The sequence below is a fragment of the Lissotriton vulgaris genome, chromosome 3_1 (assembly GCF_964263255.1).
Source record: "Lissotriton vulgaris chromosome 3_1, aLisVul1.2, whole genome shotgun sequence".
Taxonomy (NCBI): domain Eukaryota; kingdom Metazoa; phylum Chordata; class Amphibia; order Caudata; family Salamandridae; genus Lissotriton; species Lissotriton vulgaris.
In genome coordinates, this window is record NC_141689.1 from 913841304 (window position 1) to 913855239 (window position 13936).

Sequence of the window (13936 nt, forward strand, 5' to 3'; positions counted from 1 at the left end):
TGATCAATGCCATTAAGACCTTAGGGGTGACCCCTTCTCTCTCCTATTTTCTTTTTCTTTTTGGGGTTCCCCTTGTTTACCCACTTTGTTTAAACTTTTATGAACTATCTAATTGAAATTTATCCCTGGTTAATGTATATATCTACTAAATGACCTGTGCAATATGTATCATGATTAAGTAATAACTAAATGCTGTGTAATATGATGGTCCTGGATATGAAATGAATTTTTTTTTTAAAGGACAGGAAAAACAAACAAATACTCACGGAAAAAGCTTTCTGGGTTGCTGCATACATTTTGACGGTTATTTGATATAGGTTTCTCCGTGCTAATAGATATGCCCGAGTTGCTTAACTACGTAACACTCACAAGTCAATAGCCAATAGTTTGTTGCCGAGTGATGAGCAAGTATTGAACAAGTTACAATATCATATCAGTACATGTTCCATCTAAATTAAGTATGACCGGGGCTGGTTTAACTGCTGCCATTTTCTTTATAATGGGGACAAACAATTGGCAATCACAAATATCCTCAACTCACTCCAAGAGTTCTGAGTTACTACAAAAACGTAAATGCTAAGTGCTTCATCATGCTCACCTGTGTTGACACCACCTGTGAATATCCATGCTCCGGTCGTCATGGCAGCTTTAATTAAGCCTTTGCCGAAGACTTGCTTGAGCTTTGGTTGAAGTTCAAAGTTCTGTAAGCCTCCATGCACAGAGATGAGAAGCTTGGGTAACTCTAATTGCCACTCCTTGGTCATAAGGTGCAGAAGCAGGTCAGGCTTTGTGTCAAAGGAGACACGGACATACTGTGCACAGAGAAGTGTTCAGAAGAAAAGAAACAGGAATGGTTAGAATAATGTATCTGATTCTATAAGGCAGTGATCTTGAAAAAGCAGATTACAGCATATAAGGCCCTCAAAGAAATAGCAATGGGGACATAGAGAATCAATATCCGTTTTTGATACAACATCAAACCTTAAATGTACACGTTACTGTTAAAACACATGGCAAAATGTATAACTGTGTGTGATTTTGATTCACATGAATGAAATCAATCAATAGTTTACATATATATTTAGATGCACGTCCACGAGTCCTCCTAATTTAAGATGGCTGCTAATAAATATGACCTTTTTCTAAGCACGAGTGTTCCTATTTGATGATCCCTCGTGGCCAAGGAAGTTTACTAGCCAGTACAGGAAGAAGTTTTGTACATGGGGACTGAATGCAACTTCATCTTAAATAGCATAGGGAATCTAATCGCAATTGTGAGGGAAGGCAACAGCCTTCTAACAAAATAGTGCAAAAAGGACAATGTATATGGACACAATACTACATTTCTCAAAGATGACTGCGAGAGCGCTAGAACCTGTTCTGAGCTTCATGTTCTTAGTATAAACACTGCTACCTCCTTACTACCAGTGCAACTACATAACTCGAGTTGATTATTTCCATTCAAATATTCTAGGATTAAGAGCATCCTTAACTAGATGCTCTCATGTATTTGAGGTTCGACTACTGTAACACAGTTTATTTAGGTCCTTCAAAATTCTTGAACTACAGTTACAGCTTACACACCTCTGATGCCAGTATCATTTTAAAATGTAAAACCTGAGCTCTCATTTTCTGCTCACTGGCAGCTATGTATTGCTACTGATCAAGACTGCATACATCACACGCTTCAATCACCACCACTGCACTCTAAGCCACTGTACTCTGCACCACTGCATTCTTCACCATTGCACTCTTCACCACTCCAGTCTAGGCTACTCCACTCTACTCTGCACAAATCGATTCCACTTCACTCCACTCAATGGTACTCTGCAACATTTTACTCTATGCCACTGCACTCTATGCCAAACACACTATATGCCAATGCACACTATTCAGTAACCTCTTCACTATACGCCCCTGCACTCTATGCCAATCCACTGCAAGCCACTCTAACCCACTCTGCACAACTGCACTCAATGCCACTGCACTCTACATAACTTTAAGCCATTACTCTACACCACTCTACGCCACTGCACTCTACACTGCACCACTCCCCTATGCCATCTCACTCTACACTGCACCACTCCACACAATGGCACTTCACTCCATTCTGAAACAATCTATTTTATGCCACAGTACTCTATGCCACTGCACTTTATGACACATTACGCGACCTCACGTCACTTCACTCTATGCAACTCTACTCTATGCCACTGCACTCTATGACATTCTTCACCATTCCACTCTATCACACTCCATGCAATTCTCCTCTATGCCACTAACTTTTATCATGCTGAACAGCAGCCACACTGGTGTATAACATGGCTAACAAACATTGGCAAAGCCAACAGCTCATTTATAGGTGAGACCTATTGGCTTGGGCAATGCTTGTTCTTCGCAGAATACAACCATGAGAATCATGTGTGTACAGTCAAGGACTCTGACAAGACGAGAGATGGGCTCTGTAGTGTAGAGGGCACACTAAGCGCACCCTTCTTTGTTAGGAGTGACTACAATCTGGACTGGTGAAATGCTGGCAGTCGGGGCAAAAGGGGGTGTGCACCTTTGTCTTGTTACTTTCACAGCGAAATTGGCTGTAAAAGAAGGGTTTTGCCAGTCGCTTCACTCAGGTAATTTGCTCCATTCATGTGAGGCATGGATGGTGCAGATATGTGTATGTGTGTGTGAATGTGGGTGTGTGTATATATATATATATATATGCATGTGAGAGTGCATGTGTGTGAGTATGAGAGAAAGAAACTACAAGGGCACAGGTATCCATTTTGGGTCTCTTGTGTAAGAGTGTTTCACAAGATGGAGGATGGAGAGAGCTACCCAGACAGGCATATAGAGTGTAGATAGCCCTTACAGCATTCCTGAGGGTCTTTAAATTGGATCGGGTTCCTGTGGAAGGTAGGAGGAAGGGAGAAGCTCTTCTGAGATGAAAGAACAGTCCCTGTCCCCTTTCTGCTCGATTCTTCTTTACTGATGCACACCCAGAGGCTTTGTATCAGCCAGGAGAGGGAAGCCCTGCTCCTTTTGTGTCATTTGTGTTGCAAACACTATCCTCCACCATCTTGTCCAACTAATCTGCCAAACAGCTGCATGCGCCTGAGTTACCAGGAGTTTAATGAAACCCACTGCTCTGTGGTAATACATGGCAGTGCACAGGCTGCAGTGGATTGGGGGAGGATTTCAGAGTTTCAGGGCTTATATTGCTGACAACCTGCCCCTTCCAGGTCAGGAACAGGCATGAAGTCCTGCTCGAAATGCTGATTAGGAGGAGACTTGAAAGAATGAGCTAAACCCGTAAAGCAAAGGGTAGTAGGGGATCTTCATTCAGAGCTGGTGGCCTCATTCATGAAGACAAGAGAACCGGAGGAGAAAGCTACCTTGTCCAAACACAAATACCCAACATTGTTGGTATATGTCCAGACAGTAACGTTGCGTGTATCCTATACTATGCAGTGAGACTGACAGTAACATGCTTAGCTGTTGATCACAGGTCACTATGAATTCAATAAATTACCATAGCTTTGTTGGAGTGCCCTCCTCCTTGGAATTCAATGGTCCCAAAGGCGTCGGTGGGGCTGAGCTGGGTGTGCTTGCTGACAGACCACTTCTCCGACTGGATGTCATTTCGAGCAAGTCTGCCTTCATTCTTCTCATTCTGGATGATGGTGATACTTGGAGTCAGTCCAACATGCTGGCCTATCAGGCGCCCGCAGCAACACCTGCGGAATCAGAGAAGAGAATGACGTGCATTTATTTCTTCAGGTGAGACTGGAACATGCAGTATGTCACGACAATTCACTGTGCAGGTTTCAAGCGCTCATGGTGATTTGCGACTTTTAACTTAGTTTCTACTGTATTATTGACACATACATATAGTGCTCAAATCTTGGCACTCATACTACCACAAATATACCGTCTCCAATTTGAAAATCATTTTGTCTTGAAAGTATTTCAGCCGTGTTTATCAATACTGAAAAATTATAATGCTCTTAGGTTATATATGAAACCTTGGAATACACAATTCATATATTGAAATAATGTTCGCTATGTTTGAACTAGAGGAATTCGTATTGCAACTTTCTTTTGTAAAGACATCACCAGTGGTACCATAAGCAATTTTAGTTTTTTTTAACAGAGATTTCTTTTTCTTTTTTTTTTAATATAATAACATAGCATTGGTCATCAGGGAGGAATAATTCTCATATTTCCACAAATAGCGCACATATATCATATATCTTACATACATAACATCTATACCCTATGTACAATTAAAAGCTGTGACCGACCAGACCAAGATATATACATCTTTAAAAGAAATGAACAAAAGAACCGAAGCACAGAGTCCTCAACACCCTACATTCATAGGTATCGAAACATCAATTAATTATCCCTTCACAACGAAAAACTACCTGAAGTGACTAATGCCGGATCATCTTCAAGAATACAAGTAAATCAGTAGTTCAATAGTTTCTTTTTCCATTTGACAGATCTTGGCATTATTACTACAGTACAGAACCTTTATTTACAATTGAAAGTGCTGTGCATTAAAGTGCCTAATTTTCTAAAGTACAATCGTGCTAAAGTGCTAAAGATCTTGTGGTACAGCCAAGTTGTCAAAAAGCTTCCAAACCCTTGCAAACCTTTTTGTTGCCCCAACCCGTTTAGCATATGCTTTCCTAAATCTCCTTATTCTTGCCATTTTATTTACCCATTTAAGATAGGATGGAGCCTCCTCCGACCTCCAATTTTGGAGGATTAATGAGCGAGCTACTGTAGAGCAAATTGATATATACATCTCCTCAGATTTGGTCAGTTCTGACCTAGCTTTAGTAAGTCCAAAGAGAGCCACCTCTGTTTCGGGTTTGAGGTTTTTTTAGTTGACAGGCTCATTGCTAAAAAAATATTTACCCAAAAGGTCTCAAGCTTCGGGCATGTAAAGAAAGTATGGAGCTCATCCCCCTCACCTTGGGAGAGGCATCAAAAGCATTTATTTTCAACTTACGAATAACATTTATTTAATCTTTCCAGAGTATAATAAGCCAACCATCACAACAGGAAGGCCATCCTTTTAAAATTAGCCGCTCTTAGAGCCTTGCTTCCTAATTGGGCTATTGCCTGCCATTCCTGAATAGAGAAAAAGCAATTCGTTTCCAGGGTTTTTTTTCCCAAAAGTTTGTCTACCAAGGGAAGTGCCTTCTGTTTGCATAAGTAAGAACTACCAATTTCTCACTCCCTTCAAGTTTACTTTAACAACGCATTCGCTATGGGAGTTGGAGCCCCACTTTCCGGGATTATATATTTTTTAATAAAATGTATAATCTGTATATATTCTAAAAACCCTGGCTTCATTCGGCTTCCTACCCTGCCCATTACTCCTTCCCAGGGAATTATTTTCCTACCGATAAGAAACCTGCTGAAATACTCAAGGCCAATATCTTTCCATATCTTAACATGGCTTGAATGGATATGCAGACCAAACCCCTTGCATTCATCTAATTTCAGAAAAGCAAATCCAGAAACATTAGCTTGTTTAAACTTCAATTGAAGTCGATTAGAATAATCACGCACGGTCTTATAGCGCTTTTTTTTCGGTAGTTTTCATGTTTTTAGAAACACAGGGATCTGTGAGCCGGACTCAGCAATCATCTTCTTAAAAAAATATGTGTCCATCTGATCATTCGGTTCCAACAAACGTGCCGTAAGATCTAATAGCGCGGCTTCATAATATGTGCGAATGTTTGGTAGGGCTAAACCCCCATGATTAATCTCTAACTGTAGTATAGGCAGTTTGACCCTAGCCGTCTTTTTACTCCAGACAAATTCCCTAAACATAGTGTTGATTTCCTTAAAATATTTAGCTTTTAAGGATACATTAACAAACAAAAATATTAATAAAGGAAGAATTGACATTTTTAATAGTGCAACACGCCCAATCAATGTCAGGGCAAAAGAGACCAATTATCTAGTAAAGTTTTAATTTTAATTCGCCCAGCTGAATAGTTTAGGTTGAATAATTGGTCTATATGGCATGAGACATTAATGGCCAGATATCTGATTGGCTCATCTTTCTGAACCTGAGTTCTTAAAATCGTGGAAAGACAGTCCCAATTTGAGTTAAGTAATAACACCTCCGTTTTCTTCTGGTTTATCCTGTAGTCTCCTATCTGTTCGAATTTGCTAAATTCTGAAAGGGCTTCTTCCACATTTTCACGGGAGAGGCACAAAATTATATCGTCCACAAATAATTTTATTTTTGATATCCCTTCGCATGAAGCTTTAATAAGGCAATTTCCACAAATTCTTACCGCAAGGGGTTCAATGAAAAAAGTAAATAAAAGAGGGGACATCGGGCATCCTTTTCTGGTGCCGCAATTTATTTCCACGGTCCCTACTGAATCTCCATTGATTATTACCCGAGCTTGAGCACCCTGGTAGATATTTTTTAACATATTCAGCACTTGAACCGGAAAACCAAATTTACCCAAATCAAAAAACAGTGCATCCCAATTAACAAGGTTGAATGCTTTTTCGGCATCGACCATAGTAATGAGAGTAGGTATTTTATTATTTATTGCGTAGTCAAGTGCTTGAATTAAAAATCGAGTATTTGTAGACATGTACCTCCCTACAAAGAACCCAGTTTGATCGCAATGGATAAGCTCTTGGACAATTGGCAAAAAGCATTGTGCACAGATTTTCATTAATATTTTAAAATCGGCATTAAGGAGACTAATAGGCCTATATGAATTTACATCCTTTCAATTGTTGCCCTTTTTTACAAAATTAATCAATATAGATTTCTTAAAGTTTGAGGGAACACAACCGCCTTGGGTGATGACATTGAAAAGACTTGCCAAGAACGGAACCATCTCTTAGGAGAAAGTTTTAAAAAATTCTATTGGAAAGCCATCAGCTCCACAGGCTTTTGCACCTGGAATAGACTTAATAGCCCTTAAAATTTCTTCTTCAGAGATATTTAGCAAAAGCTGCTCGGCCCTGTGCCCAGAGAGGGAGGGAAGCTCGACTCCATCGTAGTAATTACTATTTTGGCTTGCTCCAGCCTTATATTTAGTTGTATATAGCTGGGAGTAATGATCTAAGAAGACTTGAGCTATCTCCTCTTTATCTGTTACAGACATACTGGTTTTGGAATCTATAATTTCTGTGACAGTGGAGGCCTCCTGTTTAGTTTTCACAGACCCCGCGAGTAGCTTACCAATCATCTGGCTCTCCTCATATACCCACTGTAAGTAGGTTCTCAAACTAGCAATCTCTTCCAGATTAAAGACTTCTTTTAACTCAAGTTTGGTCCTGTCTAACTTTGCTTTAGGATCCCCCCGACCTGCGGACTGAGTATATCTATTTTTGTTGCTTCTGCTATGGCCTGCTGGAGTTTAAAAATGTTCTCTTTTCTTATTTGAACCAGAGAGGTGGATAATGCAATCATACGACCACGAAGGGCAGCCTTAACCGCCCCCCAAACAGAGAACATTTCTGCCGTATTCAGATTGATCTTAAAAAATTCAATGATCCATTCTTTGGTATCTGTCACCCATTGATGATCCTGTAGAAGGATCCAATCCATCTGCCACCTGGATCTTGACTTCTTGTTCACCCCAATTTCTATACTAAGTTTGATGAGAGAATGGTCAGAAAATGGATTACTTTCTATGTCAGAGATTGTACAACCCAGAGATTGTGAAATTAGAAAGAAATCGATTCGGGTGGCCCTATGAAACTGACTGGAATAGCATGAGAATTCCGCTTTTGATGGTTTGGTGATTCACATGGGGTCAATCAAAATATCATCCTGTTTTAAGGCCTCAATCACCTTTTTAGTTTTTGGTTTAAGCTCCTTTTTACTTTTGTTCGAGGTATCTTTTTTCAGGTCCTGAATGAAATTAAAATTCCCTTCCCTAATCAATTTCCCGGGTATCCCTCTTGCCAATTCACTAATTTTACACAAGGCAAACGTGTCATCCACAATAGGGCCGTAATAATTAATGAAATGCAGACTTGTACCATTCAATTTGGTCTCAACCTATATACATCTCCCCTGAGGATCTCGCTTCACCAGACCAAACTCCCAAGGGAGATCCCTACAAAAATAAATCGCTATTCCTCGCTTTGGTAGACCCACAGAAGCGGAGAAAGCGTGAGAATACATTCTCGGAAGAAATATTGTAGGAGAATTGTTTTTTAAGTGTGTCTCCTGTAAAAAAAAGTACTTGAGGTGCAAACGAGGCTAGCCATCTGATAATGGCTCCATATTTTTGTTTGTTTAAAATTCCATTCACATTAAGTGAAAGAATATTACATTTACTCATTGTTAATAAACCTGTCTATAAGCCCTGTCAACTACAAAAAAACTTTGCTTACTCCTACCTCTTATTCCATTCCAAGCCCTGCTACTGCTCATTTTACATCTTCTTACTCACCCTACTCCCTTCCCATTCCAAAAAGAAGAAACCCGTCCCCTGGAATGTGGAAAAACCCCTGCAATCCACACTATCCACATGACTCCCCTCCCATCTATCTTCCTGGGTGTCATGACTTTACACCGTGGGTGACCCCGCTGCCGTGATCCTACCCCTGCCCCCCGGCAATTCCAAAATTCTAAGATGTATTGAATATTTTTAAAGCGTACTTTGAAGGTATACATCCCAAATTATAATTATATACCAAGTGACAAATATTGCTACAAACGAAGCAAAAGAAGAAGACTCACCCACCCAACACCCCAATTTGTACCAAAGAAACAGATAAGGAACAATAAGGAACTTCTAGCAACATCCTTTCTAAGTCTTTGAACCATATGGGTCCTGCTCCCACTCCCCCAGCATTCCTCAATTTTGTTGAGTATTGATAAAGTCTGTTAATATAGGTATGTTCGTTCAAGGGTATAGCCCCAATTATGATAGAATAGAAAATTTAACAAACAACTCAATTTTCCATAACCAAAAGCTGGGGGAGCCTCCAAATTATAAAGTTATAACTATAATAGTGCCTGAGATGTTACCCAGAGCCCAAAGACATTCTTCTAAGCCCTAAAACACTGCAAGATCTATTTATTTTTTTAACCGCTGGACCCTGCAGAAATTTCCTTAAGCAAAGCCTGGGCCTCATCAAGGTCAGAAAACATAAAAAACTTTCCTTTGACCAACTCCCTCAGTTTGGACTGTTAGGCGATTGATGCCTGTGCGTCCTGAGCTTTAAACAAATGCCAAATTTTAAAAAACTCTTTTCGCCCGCGAGCGGCAACAGCAGTCATATCGGAGAATATACGACACTTATTCGTCTCATTGACAAAAAACTGTCTCTGCTGAATAGCTTTCGCTAAAATCCTTTCCTTTTTTGAGGAAATCCGCAAAGTTCAGCAGAATCAGTCTAGGTATCTTAAAACTTGGGAGAGGCTGTGTGGGGGCTCTGTGGGGTCTTGTAATAGTGAGGTCCCCCTCAAATTCAGGCAATACCCTCTGTTTAACACATGTATTGACCCAAGCAAGGGGCTGGGACCCTTCAATCCCTTCTGGGACCCCGACGATCCAGAGGTTGGACCTCCGAGAGTGGTTTTCCAACTCCTCTAGCTTGTTTTCAAGGTAGTTCTTTCTTTTAACCGCCTCTTTAGCCTCCCCCATTGCAAGGTTCATTTGATCTTCTAAGACAGAGATTCTGGCTTCCGCTTCCTGCAGTCGGAGGGGAAGTCCGGTCATCACTTCCTTGATCTTTCCCAGTCTTTGATGCAAAGCAGCGATTTCCATTTGCTGTTTTTTTTAATTTCGTGGACTTCCTCCAGAATCAGTTTGAGCATGTCTCTGATATCTAGCTGAAAGACACCCCTGGTCTCTGTGTTGTGACAGAGATCACTTGGTGAGCAGTCGGCTCCAATAATCAAATTTCCTATTTCTGGGTCTGCCTGGGCTGGCACAGCTTCTAGTGGTGCTTGCCCTTGAGATCTCAATTGGGCTAGTGGCTGAGATTGTAACAGGGGCTGAGCAGCCATCAAGCTCACCGAAGGAACCATTATGATTCTTCTCCCTTCTTTTCCCAGTTCTTGAACTTGGATAGAGGGAGAAGTCAATTCCTCTAGGGATCCTGCTGAAACCAGTCCTGGTCCTAACGAGGAAACAGTAGAGGCAAGGTTTGGTGGGGAATGCTGTGGCAGTTGTAGAATAGTTTTTTTTACAAATAACGGAAAATCCTTTACTCCTTTGCCACCCTTCCCTGCGCCATCCTGCACAGAATTACTTTTATGGGCTGTTTTAGACATGGGGCTGTCCTGAGGAGCCATTACTGCTGAGTTAGCGGCATCAACTAGCTCCTGTGTGACACCCACTTGTTCAGCCATTAATTCGAGTAGACCTTCACGCTGAGGGGAAACTGCGATAGACGTAGACTCATCACCAGAACTCTCAGGAGTACTATTAAGATAAGGGGAACTTGAATTTTCTCCTTTGTCCCTTGTTTTATTAGCCCAAGTGCAGCTTTTTTAACCCAGGCCTGGCGTGCTTTAGTCTTACGGCGAGCCAATGTATCCACTTTATTCAATTTAGCAGCAGATCCGACATCCTTCTGGGGTTTGCCCATTATTTATTTATTTTATTTACAGCTAGATTATTTTGCTGTCTGAAAATCTGCACTTTTATAAACAGCAATTTTCCTTTCAGCCAGATAGCAACAATTTCTTCCCAAGCTTATGAGGGGCTAGGAGGCACAGAGAGATATTGCTCCGGTTCCCAATGTGTAGTGAAGCTTATATTACATATATTTTGACCCCTTAGGTACTTCAAAAGAGTATACTGCGTCCTCGGGGTCCTGCATACAGGCAGTAGTGTAGCGTAGTCTCAACAAAGGTAGAGGCAAAGGTAGAGGGTAATTGTTCCAGAAGCCCTCCATATACTGAATAAATGCAGTAGTGTCTCTATAATCACTTTCGGGAACTTAAAAGTAGGCTCCTATATAGTCCCTTGTAGTCAGACCCCCCCCGTACCTGCTCTCGTGGCCAGCTTGCCTCCCACTCTCTCTCCTCCGTCCTCCAGCTCTGGCTTTGTAGATCAAAAGCCGTGGCCGCCGCAACATGAAGTGCCCACTGCTCCCAGCATGTAGCCTGCAGCGGTATATGCTTACTATCAAGAGCCTCCAACCTCAAGCCTCAAAAGTGAGCTAAACACATTTATCTAGCGAGTGCTCTGCTTCTCTCCTGGAGCCGCTACAAAAAATCCTGACAAAGCAGTGTGAATATAAATGTGGTTAAATGTTATGTTATGTTATGTTATTATGGGTCTTCTATAGCGCACGGCTACTCCGAGGAGTGTCCCGGCGCTTTGTGCTACCAGACCTAAGAAGGAACAGACAAAACATAACAGTGAAAATAAATACAAGCAGTCACAAATCCTAAAACAGGGCAGGAAGTCTCTAACAGGTAAAGAGCCAGGTCTTTAAGTCCTTCCTGAACACAAGTAAGTTTGGTGTGGAACGCAAGGTCAGAGGTAAGGAGTTCCACAGCTGAGGGGCCAACAGCCTAAATGACCGTCCTCCGATGCGGGCTTTTTTTATTCGGGGGAGTACCGCAAACGCAAGGGACTGGTTCAATAAAAGCTGCAGCCGCCGCTTTTCCTGCAGTCTTCAACTTTCCTGGCGCGCCGCCATTTGAACTGCCGCCTTTCTTTACCTCCTCATTTTCACCTTCAGGGAGAGTAGCGCCTGTCAAAAACGGCCGCCGCAGCTTCTCCTTTCCTTCTTTCCTCGCCTTCACCGGGTAGATCTAAACCCGCCGGGGGAGCATGGAGCATGGAGCATTGACGCTCCCGTCATGAGCCACTCGACTGGAAAGATACCACTGAGAGGAAGAGAGCCACTCAGTCCTGCTACATGGCTGCAACCCGCAATCGTTCGTGCAGCAGGGTTTTGCAGAAGCAACAACGCCAAAACCATTACCCGCAAACAAACCAGGTCAGTCCACCATTACGGGGGAAGGAGGGGCAGAGAGATCACCCGAGGCTACATGAGGCGTGGAACCCTGTGAGGTTCCGTGATTCTGAAACCGTTCAATAAAGGTTGTTGTATCGTGCCGATTTTGGTATCAGCGAACGGCAAATGATGAGTGTGGTATGTACGAGTGTTTTCGTCGTGTTCGATTGATGGATTCACTGCGTATTCAGGGATTTCGTTCTGAACCTTTGGGTTCCATTTTGTGTACGGCAGCCATTTTGAGGTTGCCCTCACATAGGCCGATGACTACGGCAGAGCGAGTCTTTGGGACACTAACACCTTTAGCTGACTTCTGTGTGACCTGAGCGAACTGACTCCATTGCCCGAAGCTAACCTTGTTGAGCCAGTTCCTTGTTCGGCAGCTGGTCAGATAGAGATCAAAGGGCTGGACATTGCCGAGTTTATGGTACACGCACACACCCTTCTATCTTGCTTCTCATCTGTTTCTGTTCCTTCTTTTATGGTCTATTTATGGTTTGGGTTGAGGTCTTTTTATTATGGGTTTGTCCGGCCTGTCCGAGCAAGAATGTTGGGTTTTCCTTGTAATTGATGGTGGGCTGGACAACTGAAAGTGGGCTTGTCGTTATGCGATACCTTCTGAAATGTCACTGTGTGATTGGACAGTTTGTAAGTAATTGATGCTAGTCAGGAATGTGATTTTTGGCATAAAAGTCGATGTCTCGCAATACGAAAATTGTACAGTCTCTGGGGAACCACCCGTGTTGTGCTTCGTAGACTTCTGTTCCTGGTTGCAGCCAATAAATTTGATCTTTGACGTCACTGAGAAGTATCCCGTGTCTCTGTATTCTAAGACAGGTGAACCCGAAAACGTTGGGCGTGCCCCTGGCGCCGCTGGGTTCTAAAACCCGGTTCTTCAGTTGGCGCCCAAGGTTGGGCCACTTCAGCGGTACCGGTCCAAGCCTGAAGATCGTAAGGAGCTTCGTGTGAAAATTCTCGAGGAAGGCCTGCCACTTCATCGACCCCTGTATGTCGTCGTGGTCCGAAAGTCTTTGCTGCGAGGTTCCCCGCGTTCCGACGGCTACGAAGGACTGCTGCCCTGACTGTCGCCCTGTCTTGGAGCCCTTTGATGATTTGTAGAGCGAGAAGATAGACAGGTCTTCTGGCGACATCATCGATTTTTCAGTTAAGTATGAGTGGAGCGTCTCCCAGTCCTTAGTTTTTCGGTGTCCCTTGGGATCTTTGATTTGGGACTTGCAAGCTTCAAAGCCGAGGGACTCGTGTATTCGCAAGGCTATCGTATTCGATATTCCCTTGAAGTTTGAAGCTAGACTAGTGAGCGAAGATGCCTGGTCTTAGCAGACTTGGAAAGATATTTTGTTGTGGTTGTAATAGGTATTCCCGATTGGAGTACTCGTGTCCGGTGCCTCCGATTGGAACTCCGACCTATGAGCTCTATTTGAAACTTGGCGTGGGCCCTATCACGTATAATGAAGTGTGGATTTGCTACACTAGGAAGGACGGTGTCCTAAAGTGGCCCCAATAGGGTAGTTATGACACTGAGATTTTAGATAATCTAGAAGTTAAACTGTTCAAGAAGAAAGCCCGGCCGGCAAAGTTTGACTCTTTCCGCCTTTGGCGAAAGGAAGCCAAACAGAAAGAAATTAAATTAGCGAAGAGAAATAAAAGAGAGAAGGGTATCTCGATAATGCAAGCTGCTATACAGTTTAAAGATAACGAAGAAGAACAAGCGAGTGAGCAGTTGCACAGGCAACGTAAAATGGCAATTGATAAGTGTTATCCAGCTTTGCCACCTCATCAGCAAGGTGCAACGAAGGACCTTGAGAAAGATCCTTTCATGTCACATTTGTTGAGTTTGCCACCCCCTTATGTGCAGAGTACTACAGCACCTCCGCAACCTTTAGTTGTGCAACCTCCGGTTGCTTTGCCTCCTGTTATTCTACAACGACCA

General features: G+C 42.5%; 1 protein-coding gene across 1 annotated transcript in view; it reads right to left on the reverse strand.

Moving 5' to 3' along the window:
* Positions 1–13936, reverse strand: part of TRPM3 (transient receptor potential cation channel subfamily M member 3) — a 979327-nt gene that overhangs the window by 880931 nt on the left and 84460 nt on the right. Inside the window, exons 3-4 of the mRNA XM_086963586.1 lie at positions 3530–3734; positions 599–812 (exon numbers count right to left, since the gene is read on the reverse strand). Of these exons, the coding sequence (XP_086819712.1) occupies positions 599–812; positions 3530–3734 (419 nt within the window). The remainder of the gene's footprint in view (positions 1–598; positions 813–3529; positions 3735–13936) is intronic.